At 32.3% G+C, this 23,185-nt stretch overlaps 2 protein-coding genes across 11 annotated transcripts in view; both read right to left on the bottom strand.

The window, feature by feature from the left end:
- Positions 1 to 1,354: 1,354 nt before the first annotated feature.
- Positions 1,355 to 11,410, bottom strand: LOC111707766 (uncharacterized). Of its 2 annotated transcripts, none has more exons than XM_023480904.1 (10): positions 11,349 to 11,410; positions 9,132 to 9,171; positions 7,714 to 7,796; positions 6,940 to 6,986; positions 6,394 to 6,444; positions 3,671 to 3,745; positions 2,620 to 2,688; positions 2,492 to 2,564; positions 2,251 to 2,339; positions 1,355 to 1,531 (listed from the first exon to the last, which is right to left on the bottom strand). In XM_023480904.1, the coding sequence occupies exons 1-10, from the start codon at positions 11,370 to 11,372 to the stop codon at positions 1,411 to 1,413; spliced, it is 672 nt and encodes a 223-aa protein (XP_023336672.1). In that variant the 5' UTR covers positions 11,373 to 11,410; the 3' UTR covers positions 1,355 to 1,410. The 2 variants fall into 2 exon arrangements, with proteins under 2 accessions (XP_023336672.1, XP_023336673.1); XM_023480905.1 differs by having other exon boundaries at positions 7,714 to 7,785; positions 9,133 to 9,171; positions 11,349 to 11,408.
- Positions 11,411 to 15,331: 3,921 nt separating this feature from the next.
- Positions 15,332 to 23,185, bottom strand: part of LOC111707769 (uncharacterized) — a 9,401-nt gene continuing 1,547 nt past the window's right edge. For 4 of the 9 annotated variants that reach the window (XM_023480911.1, XM_023480909.1, XM_023480914.1 and 1 more), the window contains 14 exons: positions 22,654 to 22,716; positions 21,598 to 21,722; positions 21,141 to 21,238; positions 20,662 to 20,701; positions 20,104 to 20,175; positions 19,791 to 19,881; positions 19,505 to 19,553; positions 18,799 to 18,872; positions 18,557 to 18,594; positions 18,304 to 18,359; positions 17,002 to 17,727; positions 16,792 to 16,850; positions 16,250 to 16,419; positions 15,332 to 15,903 (listed from right to left, as the gene is read on the bottom strand). In XM_023480911.1, coding sequence (XP_023336679.1) covers positions 15,548 to 15,903; positions 16,250 to 16,419; positions 16,792 to 16,850; positions 17,002 to 17,727; positions 18,304 to 18,359; positions 18,557 to 18,594; positions 18,799 to 18,872; positions 19,505 to 19,553; positions 19,791 to 19,881; positions 20,104 to 20,175; positions 20,662 to 20,701; positions 21,141 to 21,238; positions 21,598 to 21,722; positions 22,654 to 22,716 — 2,017 coding nt within the window. In that variant the 3' untranslated portion in view covers positions 15,332 to 15,547. Of the gene's footprint in view, positions 15,904 to 16,249; positions 16,420 to 16,791; positions 16,851 to 17,001; positions 17,728 to 18,303; positions 18,363 to 18,556; positions 18,595 to 18,798; positions 18,873 to 19,504; positions 19,554 to 19,790; positions 19,882 to 20,103; positions 20,176 to 20,661; positions 20,702 to 21,140; positions 21,239 to 21,597; positions 21,723 to 22,653; positions 22,717 to 23,185 lie in introns of all 9 variants that reach the window. The other 5 variants (XM_023480913.1, XM_023480912.1, XM_023480916.1 and 2 more) reach the window with 3 other exon arrangements.

Here is a 23,185-nt window from a genome sequence, read left to right on the forward strand (position 1 = left end):
CATGAAAGACTTTTGCGCCAGAATCCACCTTTTCTTAGTTCAACATAACAACATTACACAGCTTAACAACCACCTCACGTTAAACTAAAGAAAATTGTACGCAAGATCAAAATCTTACACTTTCCAATTATTACTCCTCATATTGAAAAGCTATAAAGAAATAACTCCTCATATTGAAGAGCTAAAGAGAAATATCTCCTCATATTGAAGAGCTATAGAGAAATAACTCTTCATATTGAAGAGCTATAGAGAAATAACTCCTCATATTGAAGAGCTATAGAGAAATAACTCCTCATATTGAAAAGCTATAAAGAAATAACTCGTCATATTGAAGAGCTAAAGAGAAATAACTCCTCATATTGAAGAGCTATAGAGAAATAACTCCAGATATTGAACAGCTATAGAGAAATAACTCCTCATATTGAACAGCTATAGAGAAATAACTCCTCATATTGAAGAGCTATAGAGAAATAACTCCTCATATTGAAGAGCTATAGAGAAATAACTCCTCATATTGAAGAGTTATAGAGAACTAACTCCTCATATTGAAGAGCTATAGAGAAACAACTCCTCATATTGAAGAGCTAAAGAGAAATAACTCCTCATATTGAAGAGCTATAGAGATATAACTCTTCATATTGAAGAGCTATAGAGAAATAACTCCTCATATTGAAGAGCTATAGAGAAATAACTCCTCATATTTAAGAGCTATAGAGATATAACTCTTCATATTGAAGAGCTATAGAGAAATAACTCCTCATATTGAAGAGCTATAGAGAAATAACTCCTCCTATTGAAGAGTTATCGAGAAATAACTCCTCATATTGAAAAGCTATAAAGAAATAACTCCTCATATTGAAGAGCTAAAGAGAAATAACTCCTCATATTGAAGAGCTATAGAGAAATAACTCCAGATATTGAAGAGTTATAGAGAAATAACTCCTCATATTGAACAGCTATAGAGAAATAACCCCTCATATTGAAGAGCTATAGAGAAATAAAGAGAAATAAAGAGAAATAACTCCTCATATTGAAGAGCTATAGACAAAACAACTCCTCATATTGAAGAGCTAAAGAGAATAACAAAAATGTTGTGAGTTTCTAAAATAAAACTGGTTATATTTCCTCTCATATTGGTGTGTATAATCAAGACTATGAGCTACACGTTAACAAAGTCGTACAAGAAGTGTCGCACAAATGTGACCATATCTTTCTGTCTAGGACAGGACAGAGTGCCCGGGATGTGTGTTTACATATCTCCAGATCTGCAAAAAACGTCTTGTTATTTGTGATAATAATTGTACATGCAGGCATATCCGCCCAAACATCTAGAGCTTTGAAATGTTTCAACTTATCTTTTTGCAATGCTTTATATTTTCATACATTTTTTATTTTGCATATAATAAACGTTTAACCAAAAATAATAGGTTTATTTATTCCAGCCTCTAGCAACAGGTCCTCACTATCCTCACACAACCATTGAAGCTTAGGGTAGCAGCTGTAATCCTCCCAAACATATGCAGATTCAAGACTAGACAAAACAATAGCGTTAATAAATAAAGAACCTCCCCCCCCCCTCGCCTCCTTTTGGAGTGGGATATAGCTCTCTACAGGTCTTCTTTTCTCTTAATCCTATCTGGAGTAGAATATAGCTAAACAGGTCCAGTTCTCTCCTAATCCTACCTGAAGTAGGAGATAGCTAGACAGGTCTCCTCTTCTCCTAATCCTACCTGGAGTATGATAAATCTAGACAGGTCTCCTCCTCTTCTCCTAATCCTACCTGGAGTATGATAAAGCTAGACAGGTCTCCTCTTCTCCTAATCCTACCTGGAGTATGATAAAGCTGGACAGGTCTCCTCATGTCTTAATCCTACCTGGAGTATAATAAAGCTGGACAGGTCTCCTCTTCTCCTAACCCTACCTGGTGTATGATAAAGCTAGACAGGTCTCCTCCTCTCCTAATCCTACCTGGAGTATGATAAAGCTAGACAGGTCTTCTCCTCTCCTTACCCTACCAGGAGTATGATAAAGCTAGACAGGTCTCCTTTTATCCTAATCCTACCTGGAGTATGATAAAGCTGGACAGGTCTCCTCTTCTCCTAATCTTACCTGGAGTATGATATAGCTAGACAGGTCTCCTCTTCTCCTAATCCTACCTGGAGTATGATAAAGCTAGACAGGTCTCCTCTTCTCCTAACCCTACCTGGAGTATGATATAGCTAGACAGGTCTCCTCTTCTCCTAATCCTACCTGGAGTATAATAAAGCTAGACAGGCCTCCTCTTCTCCTCTGCCAAGATTCGATAATTGCTCCGCATTGTCAGGCTGTCTGCTTTCTGCCTAATTTTACATACAAATTCTTATCAAAAAATCTAAAAATAATTTCATAGCACGTTCAGATTTTAAATGTGGAAACTTACTCACCCGTTTCCTTAAAAAAATTTGTATACCAAGACAATTTATGCTGTGAATTTTGTGAAATATTTAATTACCTCCTTCAAAGATCCGTATTTACCCCAAGGTGAATATGACCAGCCTGGTGCAGTAGAATTGGTGGGGGGTATCCTTAATAAATACAATACAGGGTGATGAAGAAAACTTCTTTAAATTTCAAAACAACCTGTGTCCAGATCCTGCCCAGAACCAAGCATAGACTATACGCGGTTGAAGATCAGGCTCCGTGAAACATCTAGATTAGTACACACATTACACAGTACACACATTACACAGTACACATTACATAGTACAAACAATCCAGTGCAGTACCGAAACATTTCTGACAGTACTTTCCAGTTTGTACTAAGAAAGTACCGTGCAATGCATATAAGTAGAGAATATACGTACAACGTACTTGAACTGTACTGTACTGCACCTGAACAGTACTGTACTGCACCTGAACAGTTCTGTACTGCACCTGAACAGTACTGTACTGTACCTGAACAGTTCTGTGCTGCACCTGAACAGTACTGTACTGTACCTGAACAGTACTGTACTGTACCTGAACAGTACTGTACTGTACCTGAACAGTACTTTACTGTACCTGAACAGTACTGTACTGCACCTGAACAGTACTGTACTGTACCTGAACAGTACTGTAATGTACCTGAACAGTACTGTACTGTACCTGAACAGTACTGTACTGTACCTGAACAGTAATTTACTGCACATGAACTGTACTGTACTGCACCTGAACAGTACTGTACTGTACCTGAAAAGTACTGTACTGTACCTGCACAGTACTGTACTGTTCCTGAACAGTACTGTACTGTACCTGAACAGTACTGTACTGCACCTGTACAGTACTGTACTGTACCTGAACAGTACTGTACTGTACATGAACAGTACTGTACTGTACCTGAACAGTACTGTACTGTACCTGAACAGTACTGAACTGTACCTGAACTTTACTTTACTGTACCTGAACAGTACTGTACTGCACCTAAACAGCACTGTACTATACCTAAACAGTAATTTACTGTACCTGAACAGTACTGTACTGCACCTGTACAGTACTGTACTGTACCTGAACAGTACAGCATCAAAACATTATGATACAGTACCAGATCAATATCACACAGTACTGGAACATTATGGTATAGTAAGGGAACACTTAGTACAGTACTGTATCATTACAGTACAGTAAAGTACAGAATTGTGAGTACTGTACTAACCTATTGGAAACTTGTTTTGTACAAAGATGTCCAGAACTCCAGATAGCGGATACATTCAACTGCTTCAGATGTTTTCTAAAATTTGGTATTTTTTCAATCAAATTAATTTTATATTAACATGAGCAAATTTAAATTTTTGTCCGTTCTGAAAGGAGGTTTAAGAGTTATAGCAACGGTAAACACGCAGCAGTAAAATTTACTTGAATTTCAAATGTGTGACCTTTGAATCTTCGTCTGAGTGAGCAATATTAAAAAGTGACATAAAATTTTTACAAATCTTTTTGAGAGAGTAAACCGACCAACTCTTCCAATTTATCTCACATAAAGGTTTACAGGGTTACATCTTGAATCACCCCCCAGCAGGAATAGGGTTAAAGGAACTGAGTTTTTGCCAGAAACTCAAATTTTCTAATCCCTTTATATCTGCGACCGGAAGGTGTAACCCTTTGATATTTCAAACTTGGATTATTTGATTTAACATAATTCATTGTTTGAAATATCTAAGGTCTATGACATTGGATTAAAAAGACATAGGGATTAGAAAATCAGAGTTTGTGGCAAAGACTCAAATCCTTTGTCAGATATTGCAGAATTGTCACCTCTTTTACAGAATAATACACACTTTTGTCATAACTTTTTAAACTTTTTGTACTCGGATAATAAGTCTAGTGTTGCGTGTGGAAAAGATGATGACTTTTTTGGAGTTCATTATCAGAATATTTTTCCTATCAGTATTATGCATGAAATAAAATAAACCGATGAAAGAAAGAAAAAGTGAAAAGAACCTGTCAAATCTTTCGTTGGGATGTTTAGAAAGATGAAAATTTCCCTGTATGATAATTGAAGGACTGCAATATGGTTTTGGTGAATTAAAGTACCCAACAGTACCCAACAGTACCCTGCAGATATGGGGATTACAAATTGGAGTTGTTGCCATCCCTCCCTCCATTAAGTGGTCAGCTGAATAGCATTAAACTAGCTTTTTTGTCCTTGAAAATAGTGCAAAACTATAAAGAAAACATCCTTAGAAGTGCTTACTTTTATTTCTTTATTAAAAATTAAAATTCTGTTTGGTTTCTGTACCCCCTCCCCCCAGTAAAGCCCAGTACTTTGCAGTACATTGTAGTTCCCTGTACCCTAAAACACTTTGTATTCCCTGTTACAATCACTTTCCATTAAAAAATTTTCGAATTACAAATTGGTGTTTTTGCGATTCCTCCCTCCAATTAATCATCAGCTGTTTAGTTTTAAACCATCAACAGAATGTCTTTTATACTGTTATACACAAATGAAAATAATGCAAAACTAGAGTAAAGTGCAACCCAGAAAAGCTTCTTTAAGTTCTAAATATTTTTGTTCAAAATAAAAATTCTGTTTGGTTTGGCAACTTTTTTTTGCTGAATCTTTCCTACTTTCTGAAAGGTTTTACATCGGTATGTTTAAGGATATCTACTCGATATAAAGCAATATTTATTAATACTTATTTTGACTCAAACTCTTAACTAAATGAGTATAGAAAAATATGCCGGTTTAAGAAAGTTTTAGATAGATATTTGCAATAATCCAGAACAAAAAGTTTTATCAAAAATTAAACTTAAAAAGTTTTATAGAAGTTTTTAAAAAAATGCAAAAAAAATCATTTCTGACACCCCTAGGCTTTGTACGCTAATATAATTCACCAAAACCATACTGCAGTCCTTCAATTATCATACAGGGAAATTTTCATCTTTCTAAACATCCCAACGAAAGATTTGACAGGTTCTTTCCGATAATTTTGTTTCAGAAGCTTTCGATTTTCAGGAAAAAAATTCATCTATTATTGGAAAATTTTGTTTAAAATATATAATTAAATTTTTGTTATAAATTGCATTTATTTTTTATTTGTAGATTCGGCGCCGAGGAGTATGGAATATAAGGGAGAAGGAATGACCCGACCCAGCCTACCTTATAATTATACATGCTTTGCAGACAGTTCTCCATTTGAATAAGAAATATTTGTCTGATGTTTGTTTGGTGAAACCGCGTACATGTATTTAGAATGGGTTATTGTATACATTAAACAAAACAAAAAGTAGACTGAATCAAGGACTGAATAACGCCAGACAATAACATTTTTGGGATGCAAAAATATTGGCAATACAAACTATTTTTTTATAATATAAAAAATCGGTTTTATAAAATATGGCATAGTAAAAAATATTTGAAAAATTAAAAGACGACTTGTAAAATCTCTTTTTCTGCAAAGCATGTGATAATCATATAGTAGGGCGGCCGGGTCAAAGATAATATATATATATAGATATGCAGGCAGGTATAAATTTTGAGGTCTTGAGAAAAAGTGCGATCAGCACCATCTCTGTCGTACGCATGGCATTTTATCCTCCTGGATTGTTGCTAATTTATCACTTTGTTTATGCGTGATAACACTAAATGCGTACTGTAGTATCAACAATGTATACTGCATATTGTACTTAATGAAACAAATATCTCTCCTTGCACTTTATCTCAGAGGGACAAAAATTAGTTGTCTGCTACAAGCAATTTAGGAAGGAGGTTTCTACCTGCCTGCATATCTATATATATATTATCTTTGGGCCGGGTCGATTCCTTCTCCCTTATATTCCATACTCCTTGTTCAAAGCGCATTTTTCGCGTGAATGTTTTTAAACGTGACAAAAAAAAAAAATTGTGAAATTTTGATTTTGATTTTGATTTTGATCTACCTGATAACCCTCCATTCAGGTTCTGAGTTAATTGATACGAGATCCATACATCTAGTGGTAGAAAAACAAATTTAATCAACTTTCTAAATTTTCACTTCGTAAACCCTAACTTAAACTCCTTATCGTAATTTAAAGTGATCCTGTATTTAAAGTCAACCTCGTAGAGAAACCACAACTGAAAATATTTAATTATGTCGAGTTCGAAATTTCAAAGTTTAGACAATGACCCCCCGGGTTCAAAGCTTCATTTAAGACAAAATTTAAAATTCAAACCAGTTTTAAATGTTGAAATTTCGATGGTTTACTGCTGCATTTCTATAAATTGATATATATTACAATAATCGGTTTAGAATAGGTTGGATCAACTTCAGATTGGAATAATCACGTTTTCACAGGAGAAGAGAATTGTTACCAATATTCTGTGATTAGTAGTCAAATTAACTCTGCTTCGAGAGTTTTGAGATGTTTAAAAAAATTGGCGAGGAAAAAGCGTTTACAAATCAGGGTTACAAAATGACAATTATGCATTTTAACAAATTGTTTTTCCTTTGTCTACAATAATCCCTGGCACTGTTCCAATCTGCGCCTTCATCCTATATTCAAGATTCAGCAACAAAATTCATGAAATTTTCCTTTTTTTAATTTAAAACAACAGAGTTTACTATTTGGTGCTATTTATATTGATTGAATAATTGTATTGTGATTGACGGATTCTGCTCGTTAAAATTGCGAATATTATCTTAATCTCCTGTTCAACGAAATAACCAACCTTAAATTCCCTCCTTTTTTATGATTAAGAGAGTGATAAATGTAAATATAAATTAGATTAGAGAACTATTTATTTCATAAATCTGTATGGATCACAGAGGGAGGATAAGTAATTATCCTCCCTGTAAAGAGTGAGGATAAGTAATTATCCTCCCTGTAAATAGGGAGGATAAGTAATTATCCTCCCTGTAAAGAGGGAGGATAAGTAATTATCCTCCCTGTAAATAGGGAGGATAAGTAATTATCCTCCCTGGAATTAAAAAAGGAGGGAATTTAAGGTTGGTTATTTCGTTGAACAGGAACAGGAGATTAAACGATAAATTACTACTTAACCGGGAGTTTTCATGAGGATAATTAAATTGAGGGGAAAACCACTTAGCCTTGAGCCTCCTCGCTACGCTCATGAGGTTTAGAACCCCAAAAAGGTCTTGGAGGCCCTCGGCTAAGTGGTTTTCCCCTCAATTTAATTATCCTCCCTTAATCTCCCGGTTAAGTAGTAATTAATAGTTATTATCATTTAATATGCTCTAATCTTGAAGAGCCCGATTATCCCTGTATACTGCCTGAGTAAAGATAGTTATGCTGATTATGTCTCCAATCAAACCCCCGGCTCTCACACAGACCAATATCAAAATCTTTAAAAAATTTAAAATTTAGAATTACATAAAAGCAAATTCAAACCTTGAGAGAAATTTAACTATTATTTGATGTAAGCGTAAAACACTTTTCCTTTTTAACTATTAATGTACCATGCTGATTTAGAAAGTGCGGGTAATTATTTTTTTGCGGGATAAGTATAACTAATGGTTTATATTCAAGGGATATTTTACAGGGGTAAAACATGTCTCACCCACGTAAAATATCCCTTGAATATAAACCATTAGTTATACTTATCCCCCCCCAAAAAAAAAAAATAATATCCCGCACTTTCGAAATCAGCAGAACATTGGTAATTTTATGTCACATTGCGATCACATACCATCTATTTGGGATGTGTTAAGAATAAATTTTAAATTTTAAATGAAAAAATTATTTTCATGAAATAAATTGTTTTCTGATAAAACTTGCCAAGAAAATGCGCAAATCTGATTTTTAACTTATTCTTAATGGAACCCCTGAGCTGAGAAGACGTTCATATAAGTGAAAGATGGACGAGAGAAAGAAGATCTACGCCGATGATGAAGTCTTCGCCCAGATTAAGGACAAGAGCAGGAAGGCCTATGTTAAGTCAAGGGAGGATTTTAAAAACTTCAGTATCGATTTTGAATTTGAGGACGGACACCCTGAAGAGGAGGCCATAATTGCCTATTTGAAACATCTAAGACTGGAGAAAAAAGTGCCAACGTCATCAATACACTTCTTTTGTAAATAAGTAAAAGTATTGTTTAGTCTGCTTTCCTTTGTTTAGGCCAAAATAACAATATTTTCTTAAATGCATGGAATTAAGGAGGATCTTATTTTTCTAAATAATCCTTAGGGATTATTTAGAAAAAAATGGGGGAAATTTAGAATTTGTACATGAAAATATTAGTGATATTAAGTTAGGCAAAGTGACATAAAAATGTGAATCATAGCGCGACACGTAAAATGACCGAGCACTGTGGCTAGACCACATCCTGAAAAATATTCTGTAGATGTACATTTTTTATATTGATGTAGGGGGGGCAGGGGAGGGGGGGGGGGTGCAGAAGTCGGTGATACTTTTTTGTCGTATTTAAATACACATGAAACTACTGGCCTTAGTAACAAATATAAAAAGGAGGTGGTGACTTAAGTAATTGACCTATTGGCCTTGACATGTTGATTTACACTAGACGTGTGTCATTTAGCACGCGGAGCGGTCATTTCTATGAAAACACAAAATATTTCAACGAAATGATGATTCATCATTTATTTATTCATTTTTTTATAATTGTCTTCATAAACATATACATAAACATGTTCATAAATGTATTTTTTAGATTTATTCCCTTGAGCGTTTAGAAGTGAAATGCACAAAATCCAAAGTACCTATAAAATAATGTCATTATATAAAAGGTTTATTTTACTATACCTATATTCAATAATATTTTTTTAAGGAGAAAAGCAGTGACGAGATAAAAAACTGTTATTTAATAAATGGATAAAAATTCACCACATAACACAACTCTTTAACAAAAATGGTTTATCTATTCATCCCACAGCAATGCCATAATAATCTTTTTTTTTTGAATAATTAGGATGAACGTTTAAATCAACTGTTATGAAATTTCGTGTAATTTCCCTTTCATGAATCCGTTTTCGTGTACTTTCCCTTCATGAATCCGTTTTCGTGTACCTTCCCTTTCATGAATCCGTGTTTGTGTACTTTCCCTTTCATGAATCCGTTTTCGTGTACTTTCCCTTTCATGAATCCGTGTTCGTGTACTTTCCCTTTCATGAATCCGTTTTCGTGTACTTTCCCTTTCATGAATCCGTTTTCGTGTACTTTCCCTTTCATGAATCCGTTTTCGTGTACTTTCCCTTTCATTAATCCGTTTTCGTGTACTTTCCCTTTCATTAATCCGTTTTCGTGTACTTTCATGAAAGAAATAATTCTAGTAAATCATTTCAAAAAACTTTTAATAATAAAAAACATTTTTTTGATTGGCTTATCAAAAAAGAAAATATTTTTTTTCTCACAAGTTATAAAAATAGATTTTTCGTGTAAAGGTTTACAAATACATGTAGATTACATTGTACGATGCCCATTAAGGTGTCAACATAACTTTTCCATATGATCTATATTCTGATATATATATTGATATATATTCTGAGAGTAATTCCTGAAAATCTTATGATATGATATAATCGCGCCTAAAGTCTAAAAACTGCTTAAGAAGGCAAACATTATTTTTCATGAAATTATCATGTTATATCAATTTCTTCGTTTTCGATCCAGGGATTCTAATCAATCAGCATTTTTTGTTATTACTAGGTCCCTTTTTCTAAATGGCATGAAAATTGAAAAATCAAGATTTTTATTGAGTCATGGCTTTTTAAAACTTGAGAAACTATTAATCCTGTATAGTTCTTTAGATATTGAGCTATCAAAGTCAGATTAGTGCTCTAGGTACACAGTGCATGGGGAAAAGTTACCGCGCGCATATATTTTCTATAATTGGTCATACGTGGACACCAAAATGTCCATTCAAAATAAAAAGGCCTTTAAAGTGCTTGACCGACTATACTCCTTGCAGTATATTAAATCCAAGGAAAAACGCTTGCCTGATCAATTCAGCTGTTTTAACGTTTATGTATACACACAAATTTATTTTAATTATTCTCAACATAAAGATTAAAAATCAATCAACTTATCGACAAAGAAGCATATTAGACTTTAGATTTAGTTTTTTTAATAATTATTTTATAAAAGAGATTACACATTATAATTCTGGTAATTCACGTAAAACTAGCAACTATGAAGTGCATCCAAAGAGAATGGAATATATAATAGAGTGGAATTTAGTTCCCTCGGTATGAATTTTTTCAGTCCCTTTCAGCCTAAAAGGGAGTTCAAAGTGTACAAATCTTGTAAATGTTCACAAATTATATGCAGTAGAGTACATTAAAACAGTATGTTCCCTAGACTATCCATTTCAATTTCGAATTTTTTAAAGCTGTTAAATAAACTTTATAAAATGAATTAGGTGAATAAAAAACATCATTTGATTTATAGTTATAACGGAAAATCATCGTTTGTAAAGTGAAAGACATAGAGTCTATGGGAAATGATCATTGGTCAATTATGAAACCAGCCTATTTCATAATTTGGTTTTCTTTCAATATTGATTTTAGATTTTCTTTAAAACGATGTTCCAGGGCCCAAAAGGTTATATAGCACAAATATGTAAAGTACACCTGCAGTATGGAAACAGTTCAACAAAATGGCCGTTTTACACTTTTTCTAGTAAATTCCACTCTAATATATATTCTATTCTCTTTGAGTGCATCCTATCTGTATCGGAATATTTTCAGTCCTATTTTGATATCCCTTTCAAAATCTGTCAAAAATATCGTAACAATAAACTATAAAATACAAAATACAAAAAATCTACATTTAATCATAAGCTTAACATTAAAACGTAAATGTTTTATGGGTTTAACAAATAATTCTTTAAAAACAAAACTGTATAATTCTCTTAATTTGTTGAAATAATAATAATCACCGGTACGATGTGAAGAGACCTCATTTCTATAAACTATCTCCTGCGTATCTTGAGATAAACTGACGCATTCTACGCAAATAAATATAAATAAGAAGGAAGAAATAACTTGAAACCAAGAAACTGGTTTTAGCCGTTACTCCTTCTTTCATATAGTTAGCACTAAAAAGGTTGCAATTGAAAATTCTAATTGTTAAACCCCAAGCTGCTAATCAAGCTGCTAATCAAGCTGCTAATCAAGCTGCTAATCAAGCTGCTAATCAAGCTGCTAATCAAGCTGCTAATCAAACTGCTAATCAAGCTGCTAATCATGCCAATTTTGCCATTTTTACATTGTTATGTTTCTTTAATATTCAACAATATACAGTTAAGCTTTGGCGCCCATCTTCAATTTCAATTGTGAACATTTCCTCTTTATATACATTGTAAAACAAAAATGTTCAAAAATTGAATTTTGTTAGAACTTTTTTTGAAAATTCGATCATCCATAAGCCATCCCTGGAGTCATATGAGTGCCCTACACAAAATTTGGGCCCGATCGGTTCAACCGTTTTGACGTTTATTAGACACAAACAGACAGACACCCAGACAAGCAAAGTACATATGGTTGCTCATGTTTCCCCTTAAAAGGCCTTTAAGCGTAATTTCAAGTGACCCTCCATGCAAAGATGACAAGTACCTTTCAAAGCTTTGTCTGATCAAGTAGGAATTAGATATCAATAGTTTTGTTTCTCTATAAGTAATTTGTTTTAATTAATAAATCTTTATTGATATCGTTCAAAAATAATCTTTAAATTATGAGGACTTGAGCTAAGATCTGAATCTTCCTTCTCACCCGGAATTTTCTCTCAAAATAAACTAATGATTATTTTTACTGATTCAGTCTGAGGAAGCTGTAACGCCTCCTGAACCGACAAGCCTCACCGCCGAGAAACCAGGATGTCTCAAGAAAATGGGACAACTACTCTACTTTGCTCTCTCTAATTTGTAGCCCAATACAAACGAGCAATATATTTGCTCTAGTGTATTGAAGATAAGAGAATAATGAAGAGATTAAACCATAATCTCTCTTCAACGTCCTAGACAGTAGCGCAGAACCATCAATGTTCTCCGTGAGTCTAGACCTCAAGTATAATGTTTTTTCTTCAAACTTAAACTTAATGTTTCTCTAATAAGCTATTTTACAAGGAACCGTCAATGTTCCAAGCTAGTATGTTTCTCAATTTCAGAGTCTCTTATCTTCACGTCGGTCATATAGATTCTATACTACATAGATAAATTAACATGCAGCAAGGAACCATCAATGTTCCGCGCTAGTATGTATCTTAATGATATAGCTTCTTACCTTTATGTTGGCTAAATAGCGTCAAGACTACATAGCCTAATTAATATAAAGCCATACCAACGAAGAACCATCAATGTTCTTCGTTGGCACAATCTGTGTATTTTTCACATAGTCTATATAGACTTTATATCAAGGTTTCATGAAAATTGTAAAGTGTCTACGCAAACTGATTTCTACATAAATTGCTCAAATTATATATAAACGATTCTGTTATTAAAAATTTCTATTCAATCCGCAAACCCTATTCTCGTCAATAATTTATTATATGCATTTAATGTCCTACCATTTCATTGGTACATTTCTCAATTTTTAAGTTTTGCATAATCAAAGTAGCCTTGATTCCAATTTTTTTATTTAAAAATGTATCCGTAAATTAACTCTTATACAAATCTCTCAAACAAATGTAAACGAATTTGTTGTAAAACTTTATTATTAAACACATGTAAACTATTTTGTACGGAGATAATAAATATCTAGATCTTAAAAAAAGTTTTGTTTCTCTAAACTGTTTTATTTTGATTTGCGGTTTTTCTGCGAAAGTGACTTACGTCTTACTTGTAAGAAGCAATGGAGAAATTCACAGAAATAAAAAATTTTCGGGTGAGAGAAACAATTCCATACTCCCATACTTTTATCAGTTAAATCGGGCATTTTCATCTTTGCAGGGAGAGTCACATGAAATTTCGATTATAGTCCCTTAAACTTAAAATAATTTGAAATAATCTAAAAATATATTTTTTTCAAATAGAAAAGACGAAAGCCTTCACATAACAAAATACATATCTTTAAAATTAATTTTAAAATGAATATCAAGAGCGGAAACTTATTTGGAATAAAAGTTTGGAATTCTTCCTCTGGCTTATTCGATTTTTTATCAAATGGAATCTTACAGAGACAACATTGCCAAATTACAAACCCCTTTACGACACATTATGATTTCTAAAGTAAAAGAAAATACAAAGACGACAGCCTTCCGACATTTTTCTTGATCTCTTTGTACTTTCAGCTAGATACAAACTTTAACTGCAATACGCAACATAAAATTTATTAAAACTTTCGTAATAGCTTAAAAATCTAGATTTTTCTTATTTCTATCTTTCCGACCTTTTGCTTAATGATTTTCGCTTCTTTGACCATTGCTCTTAACCTATAGTTATAGACCACTCAATTACTTTCAGATTACTTAAAGGTTTTGGAGTAAAATTATAAATCTTTATTGTTTTTAACATTTATTTCTTTTTAAATTGTAATTCTTTTTTTAATTATTGGGCACAGATTATACCAAAAATTCTGTCTTACTTATTCTTGTCGTCTATTTTTCCTCCTTCATTCTCCATGATCTCTGCTTTAGTTGGCTCTTCCTTCCAGCAATTTTGGAAAAAACGTTTTGTTACGAAACCCTGTTGTAGTCTAATCTTTATTTTATGCTACGCTCTTTATTTTATGCTACGCTCTCTATTTTATTCTACGCTCTTCATCTTATTCTATGCTTTTTATTTTATCCTACGCTCTTTATTTTATTCTACGCTGTTTATTCTATTCTAAGCTCTTTATTTTATTCTACTCTCCTTTTTATCCTACGCACTTTATTTTATTCTATGCTGTTTATTTTATTCTACGCTCTTTATTTTATCCTACGCTCTTTATTTTATCCTATGCTCTTTATTTTATCCTATGCTCTTTATTTTATGCTACGCTCTTTATCTTATTCTACGCTCTTTATTTTATTCTAGGCTCTTTATTTTATCCTACGCTCTTTATTTTATTCTACGCTCTTTATTTTATGCTACGCTCTTTATTTTATTCTACGCTCTTTATTTTATGCTACGCTCTTTATTTTATTCTACGCTCTTTATTTTATGCTACGCTCTTTATCTTATTCTACGCTCTTTATTTTATTCTACGCTCTTTATTTTATCCTACGCTTTTTATTTTATTCTACGCTCTTTATCTTATTCTACGCTTTTTTATTTTATTCTACGCTCTTTATTTTATCCTATGCTCTTTATTTCATGCTACGCTCTTTATCTTACTCTACGCTCTTTATTTTATTCTACGCTTTTTATTTTATCCTACGCTATTTAATTTATTCTACGCTCTTTATTTTATTCTACACTCTTTATTTTATTCTACGCTTTTTATTTTATTCTACGCTCTTTGAATTATTCTACGCTCTTTACTTTATTCTACGTACAACAAAAAGCATAGGATAATCTACTGTACATTTTGATCTTAATCTTTTTTGTCATTTATATTTTAAATATGATGAAATTAAAAAATAATTTTCCTTAGTTATGAAAAAGTAATTGTTCTTAAGTTTTTTTTAAATTTTGAGATAAAAATTTTAAGAGCCCTTTAATCCAATGACCTAACAAATATTTGATTATAATCATAATAAAGGATAAACATGTTTTTCTAGTTCTTCCTTTTTCACTGAGAGAGAAGTTTTGAAGCGTAGCACTTAGTTGTTACATAAATGTATATCAATAGGTACAACCACATCATAGACACAGAATAGACACAGAAGGTCGTTTTGAGTTAATCTATGTAATGTACGACTTTCAATATACCATATAAATGATACTCAGGGTAGTTCTCAAAAATATTCATAATTAGATTTTATCTTTTTGGTAGATATTAATAAAGAGAAAAATTAATCTTTATTTATATTAAAATACATAAATTAAATTACAAGAAAAATTTGGTTTGTTATCAGTTAATAAGAATGCCCTGGAGTGATGGTGGGAGTGGGGTGGAGGGGGGAGTGTCTTTTTGTAGAATATTGAGAAACGGGGATATAAAGGGTATGGAGTGGAAGGGGGACATTGGGGAATGAGGAGTAGGGGGAGGGGGGGATTTATCGTTCTCTAGCATCCCCATGTCCACCACCAGTATTCCCTATACTCACAAACATTGAAGCAAAATCATTCCCGCTAACTTTCATTCCCAGATCATAGCTCGCCAGTTTCATTCCCAACCTGGATAGAGAGGTTGATCTTAGTTTGGGTTGAAGAATAGGTTTATAGGAGGGTAGAGCAGGTTTAGCTGGGAGTATATCAGGTTTAGTAGAAGGAAGGGCAGGTTTAGGTAGTGGGAGATGAGGTTTAGTGAATACAGGAGCAGGTTTAGAGGTTTCAAGAGTATTATATAAAGCAGAATTGTTAAGCAAGCTGTTTTCTTCTTTAGATTTCGTTAACTCACGTTCTCGTTCTCCTAAACATGAAACAAATGATTTAAAGAGACAGTCATTTTGATTTTTAAGTGATCCTCCATTTAAATAGGGCATGCTCCAATTCACAACAGTCCTCTTTGCAAAAAATTAAATGAATTGCCCCTGCAAAACTATGACAATGTGGAATTTCTTTATACAGACCCCCGGCCCTTCTTACCGATGATTGGCTTATCTATAGACCTTAAGCCTTAACAGAGAACACCGAACAGTCCAACCTTGTCCTACCTTGTCCTACCTTGTCCTATCTTGGGCTTACCTTGTCCTACCTTGTCCTACCTTGTCCTACCTTGTCCTACCTTGTCCTGCCTTGTCCTACCTTGTCCTTACCTTGTGTTCGTTTTGTTTTATTAACTTTGCTGTAGATAGGTTCTGTATGGATGGAACTGGTTAGGACGGATTTCTCCGGGACGGTTTGCTCCTGGTATGAGTGAAGAAAGGAAGATTTAGGTTCAGCTTTTAGTCTCTGCTTTGCTAGTTTATCTGCCAACTCTCCAGAACTGCAAAAATGTAGATATAAATATATCCATTATATCTTCATCTAAAGTGGATGGTTTAACCATGTCTTAACATTCGGTAAATATGGTCCCAGATTATATCAAAATAAACCAATGCTTAAAACAATTTTAACAAAATAGTTTTTTTAAAATAATTACTTTGTGTGCTTTTTGACATGGTAATTTAAAAAACAAGCTTTAATTTTTTTTCCCAAATGATGTCAACCTTATTTTAACTTTATAAAATCCATGAAAATCCAGAAAAATGTGTTTTTCTTCTACAAGGTTTTAAAATTACAGATTTTAAAATAAAAGTTTTGGTAAATTTTACATGAATAGCTTTACATGAAAAGCTTTATATGAAAAACTTGTAACCTGCTACTAGCGCCGTTAAAGTTGGGCAGTTGAGCGCTCTTTGTTAAACTCCCATAAATCTGAAATATTATTGAATTGTATTTCCAAATATCCGCATTTTCCTTGTGAATCGGAAGTAGCACTTTCTTATTTGAAGGGTTACTTAAAATTGGGTTATCAATCCCTTTAATTACGTTGCAATCATTAAAGAAAAAATAGTTTTAAATTCACCTTAGGTTTGTTTTGAACTTGAGGTTTCTCTAATCCAAATTCATTCTCCAGGTTTCGTCTTGCTCCGGAGGGATTACTCAAGGTTTGCTTCTCCAGGCTTAATTCCTCACTTCTTCTCCAAGGGGAGTATGGTGAGGAGGAGGATAAAGACGAACCATGATTCAGCTTCTTTTGAAGTTCCGTCATAAAATTACTATCGGACGGGGTTGTACTATTTCTGGCTTGACTTGTACTATCTTCAGTAGTATTGGAAGAGTTGGAATTGAATCTGGGTTGGATGACTGGTCTCGGATTGTCGGAAAAACGTTTAGGCGAGTTTTCTAAACCATGTCCTGCTCTAGGTGGTTGCAAGAGTCCTGTGGTTGGAGCTGGTACAGAGGAGCGAGGAGAAGGGAGTAGTTTGGAGTACTTCTTCGGAGTGAGAGGAGGAGGTGAGGGTTCCATATTTATCTGGTTATCTTTAATAATAGGAGGATTAGTATCATTAAAGAACTGGTTTGAAGTCTGTTCTCTGGGAGTAATGAAACCCTGTGCTCCAGGTCCTTTATAGACTGGTGTTGTAACCTTGGGAGTATCATATATCTCTTCGGAGTTAAAGGATGAAGTCAGGTTGAGATCTGATGGTCGTTGGATCGCTTTCTTTGGAGTACTCGGAGAAACATGTAGTTCTTCAACATAATCTCCTTCGTAATCTCCTTCTTCATACTCCTCTTCATAATCTTCAACCTTGAGAAGTTGGTAAAAAAAATTATGCGTTTAAAGTCAACATTTTTACACAATTTAACCAACGATTTTGAAAATTTAAATCACTTTTTTAATCTTATTTTAGGATGGATTAAATCAAGGAAATCTAAAATCAATCCTATTCTTATAAATTTGATGAGTTGATTTCACTTTCTATCCTTTTAAACCATTTTTTTAAATTGAAGAGATACGATGAAGCAAGGGGTTAATTAGTCTATTAAAAGAAAAATAAAAAAGTCAAGGAATTGAGACTTTTACACAAATGAAAATTTTCTAAACCCTTCATCTTTGATATTTCACACTTAGATAATTTGGTCTAACAGAATTCAAAGTTTGAATTATCAAAGGTCTGCAACATTGGGTTGCAAAGATATAGGGGTTAGAAAATCAGACTTTGTGGCAAAGACTGAATTCCTTTCATGAGTTGATTTCAGTTTCTAGCTTTTAAATAACTTATTTAAAAATTGAACAGATACGATTAAGCAAGAGGGGCTGAGTAGTCTAAACTACATATATTTAGATAAAAATAAATATATTTGAAACTTGAAATATGCTTACCCGTCTCATAAACTTAGGTCCAGTATCAACTACATCGTAAATGTCGTCTTCGCCAACTTAAAATATCAACGTTAAACTATAAAAGAGAGAGAAAAATTTGCGGTTTCAAAATTTCCTTATATACGCTTCACGTTGTCTTAGAATTCTTTTTTCAAGACTATAAGCTAAAATACAAGACTCAGGAAAACCATGGAAAAATAAAATGGACAAATTAAAATTTATTAATTTAATGATACAATGCAAATCATTTTACCTTCTTCTTCTTCTTCTTCTTCAGTGTCCATTTCGTTCCTAATATTTAACAATGTTTTATTTAATGAGAGTTTTGTGGATTTTTTAAATTGACTTTGGTTTTACGATTCATATTTCCATGAAGAAAAGTCTTTGAAAGTCAAGTAGAAGTTTTTGAACAATTATTAGAAACCATTCAAACATTATTATTTTTGCAATATTCTTTAATTCTACATTTATTTTTCAATAGTAAAAATATTTTTCCTTGATGAATATTTTGCAGCTTTTAGAATAAATTTCTCCCAGTTGTCAACTATCTCAGAGTTTTCCATCTCAAACTAAACATAATGATAAATCATTCAGCTAATGTTTTACCTTTTATGAAAAACGTATTCCTGGTATACTTCGTGAAAATGTAAAAATGTTAAGGGAAAACGAGTGTGTTTATAGATTTGGAACTCTTTCAAAAGATATAATTATTTCAATGAGAAACTAGTTCAAAAAAACATTTAATTTAAATCTGGTCCAATTATAACTTTTTTCCAAGCTCTACATTTATTCAATGGTGAAGAAATATACTTTTAGAATAAATATGTTTTTATATGTTTAGTTTTATACTTTATGCTATGCAAAATTAGTTAGGAAGGGGGAGGAGGGTGTTTTTGATACTGTTTGGAGAGCATCAAGGAACTGAGCCTTTGCCACAAACTCTTATTTTCTGTTCCAAATATTTTTGCAACAAAATTTGGTAAACCTCAGATATTTCAAATCTAAGTTTAAAATACCAAAGATTTACACCATCAGGTTGCAAAAATATTGAGATTAGAACATTTGAGATTGTAGTAAAGACTGGATTTCTTGATACTATCACGACAATAATAAATATCATTTGTTAGTCCAAAAGCTCACAATAAGAATCAAAAGACTTTGCTAAATAAAGATTAAAGAATAATGAAAATAGTTTAAAAACCTTAAATTTTTCCGGTTTGTCCGTGGTGTTCCGAATCAGTGAAATAGTGCTTCACAAATAAGTTGTTTGGATAAATAATGATAAAAAATAAAAAATAAGCTTTATTTAAAAATCCTTTTTTAACTTAATTGATTTTTGATCAGTCCTACTTTTCAAGGACACTATTATCAACTAAAACTGATTAATCAAATTAATCAAATTGATGTTCTTTCCATTCATAAAATCATATAAAAAAATTGCAGAAATTAATGTTTATTTTCTTATTTTATTAAATCCGAACTTATCCCTAGATTTTCCTCTTTTACACTCGAACTTGCTGAGACTAAAATGCCTTTGTCGATGCAAAGATTCAGGGTCGGTGAAAAGATAAAGTCGACCTAGAAACAAATAAAAATATATAAAAATAAATAAAAATAATTAAAAATAGATAAAAATATGTTATCTAAAAATCAGAAATACGAAAAACAAAAATACTGGTTTAAAAAATAAAAAAATAACGGAAGAGTGGAATATTAATATACACTGCAATTCTTTACCTTTCAGATTTTACATAGATTCAGACCCCCCGTGCTTTCATAGAGCTTTAAAGGAATTTATACCTCTATATATGATTCCCCAGTGTCTATTCTTCTTAAACATGGATTCCTTGATCCATATCCATCCACTGTAATCTTTAAAAAGGGATTTTTACTAGTTTTATGTTAAGGGATTATATATAAGTTTTATGTTAAGAGATTATACATGTTATATGTTAAGGGATTATATATAAGTTTTATGTTAAGGAATTATATATAAGTTTTATGTAAAGGAATTATGATTGCGTTTTATGTAAGAATATGTTTTCTGAAAAGGTATTGTAAATAGGCAACTGTAAAGATATCTGTTAAGAAATTGTTAATCAGTTTCATGTAAAGGTTTTGTAAATTAGTTTTATATAAAGGAATTGCGAATAAGTTTCATGAAAAGGGGGTTTTATTAAGTTTCACGTGAAAGAATTGTGAATAAGTTTCATCTAAAGGAATTAGAAGTAAATTTTAACCCCATTATTTCTAATTCTTTAATGTGTTGCGTTTATTTTTTTAATATTTAAACAAAAATACAAAACATCATTATATGAAAATACAACAGCTGATTTTATTTGAGACATATTTCCTAACCTGCGTTTTTATCCAGAGATTTTGCTGCAAGTTGGGACACCTAAAATTAAAAACATTCATCGTTTTTTTGGATCAGAAAAATAAAAATAAAACGACCAATATTAAAAATTCATCTTTTATATTGATCAAATATAAATGAAATCCGAACCGGATGTTTAAATAAAATATGATGATGATGATCAAAATAAAATTTGACTTGCAAACCAAGTTAATTTTTAATTTACAACGAACGAAAAGAATTGTTACTTAGACAAAACTATATTACAATTAGGAAAAAACGGAGTTTTCGATATTTGTTATTTCTAATAAATCTACAAGAAACAAAAAAATATTTTTTTCAATTCAAACACAAAACCTTTCATGCGTCAATTGAAATAATTCGTTAACAAAAGATTTTTTAAATTTAAAAATGTTCCTCAGTGTTAGAAAAAGAACAGGAAATATAAAGAATTTTGACAGAATGGGTTGAAATCTCTTACAGGGTTTTCACTTCTAGGAACATCAACTTTAGAATAATCCCCTTCATCCTCATCATCATCTTCTTCATTAAACTCATCCTCAAAACTATTTCCATCATCTGTAAAAAAGATTAAATTTATCTATTTTTTAATAAGTAATTATGGTCAAAGACCTCACAGATTGATTTTATTAGCGTACATAGTTCAATTAAGCACACCAAGTTCAACTAGGCATACTTAGTTCAACCAAGCATAGCTAGTTCAACTAAGCATATCTGTTCAACTAGACATACCTAGTTTAACTAAGTATACCTAGTTCAACTAAGCATACCTAGTTCAACTAATCATATCTTGTTCAACTAGACATACCTAGTTTAGCTAAGTATACCTAGTTCAACTAAGCCTACAAAGTTCAACTAAGCATGCCTAGTTCAACTAAGCATAGATTTATTTTTTTATATTATATTTGTTTTCTAACCTTGTACTCGACTTATCGGTTTAACATTATCATAGATGTCTTCTTTACCAGCTTGGTAATCCATAGTTTGGGTCATTATTGGAGTAGATATCCCTACTTCTTGGTTCTTCATTGGGGTAGAGACCCTAAGTAAAATTAAGATAATTCTACATGGTACTTTTTGACACTCTGTACATGAATGATTTCTTAAAAATACGTCTGTAATCTCTTTAAAAAGAAAACTCCCCCCCCCCCCAGCTCCCTAGCATAACTACAGTCCCCCTCCGTCCATTCTCCATTTTAACCCCCCCCCCCTTTGATAAAATTAGTTCCTAATCGAAAAATAAGCCTCAGGGATAATATGAGCATTCAAAATTATTACTGCTGCATAACATCCATCTGTATATAATTTTATTTCACTAGATTCTTAGAAAGTAAATAAATGTTTTTGCTGCATACCAGCTACAATCTGATCTCTAATAGTTCTCTTTAAATCTATTTAATTGAAATGAATTGTTATCATTATTAAAATTAGGTGGAAAAATTAATCAAAACAGCCATGAGCTATTTGCTTTATACCTGTACTGTTAATAAAATCATTAATTTGTAATTGTAAACTCATTCTGTACACAGATACATGTATTTTAGCAATAAACGTTATCTATCTATCTAACTCAAAGGAACTGTGTCTTTGCCACAAAATCAAGTTTTCTAATTCCTTTATTATAGCAACCTGATTGTGTAAACCATAGATATGTCAATTTTCAAACTTATATTATTTGACCAAACAAAACTCATAGTTTGAAATATCTAATTGGGTTTCAAAGATATAGGGAAATCAGAGTTTGAGGCAAAGACTCATTTCCTTTTCTAATTACTTTATCTTACCAACCTGATAGTGTGAACTTTTGATATTTTAAACTTAGATAATCTGATCTAACAGAATATTAAGTTTGAAATATCTAAGGTAACGCAATGGGGGTGGTAAATATATAGAAAATCAGAGACTTTATGGCAAAAACTCAATTACTTTCTGAGTATCAATTTATCAAAATTATTGAATGTTTTTTTTCTTACTTTTGTGGACTGAAGGCCATAACAGTTTCATACTCTTCATCATCATTCAATAGCTTACTCCCCCTTAATATTGTAAAATAATAGCTTACTCCCCCTTAGTATTGTAAAATAATAGCTTACTCCCCCTTAATATTGTAAAATAATAGCTTACTCCCCCTTAATATTGTAAAATAATAGCTTACTCCCCCTTAATATTGTAAAATAATGTACAAATCAACCATGTATACTTGCTATATACAATGTTAAAGACATTTAAAACAGTTTATTTCGAAATCATGAAAATGTTGGAAAGGGGATGGTGGAGTTGGCACATTTGATGTAGGGGGGGGGGGCCCTGCCTTCATTTTTGGTTCAAATCTTCCAATTTTTTGGGTGCACGCCTAACTAGGGTTCGAAATTCCTATAATAAAATAAAATTGAACTATAATGACCTCTAATGACCTCTAATGACCTCTAATGACCTCCACAAATAGAAAATATTTCAACTATGGCTTAATGCATATCAAACGAAAGCTGGGAACCCAGGGAATCC

This window comes from Eurytemora carolleeae, unplaced genomic scaffold (genome assembly GCF_000591075.1).
Source record: "Eurytemora carolleeae unplaced genomic scaffold, Eaff_2.0 scaffold823, whole genome shotgun sequence".
NCBI classification, from domain to species: Eukaryota; Metazoa; Arthropoda; class Copepoda; order Calanoida; family Temoridae; genus Eurytemora; species Eurytemora carolleeae.

Excerpts from the sequence above, each read along its gene's own strand:
- LOC111707766 (XM_023480904.1), bottom strand. The coding sequence starts at position 11,372 with ATGAGGTCTCTTCACATCGTACCG. Across the intron at positions 9,172-11,348 it reads GGTCTCTTCACATCGTACCG|GTACTTTGGATTTTGTGCAT; the intron begins GTGATTATTATT and ends ATTATTTTATAG. Across the intron at positions 2,689-3,670 it reads ACAAAACAAGTTTCCAATAG|ATGTTTCACGGAGCCTGATC; the intron begins GTTAGTACAGTA and ends GTACTAATCTAG.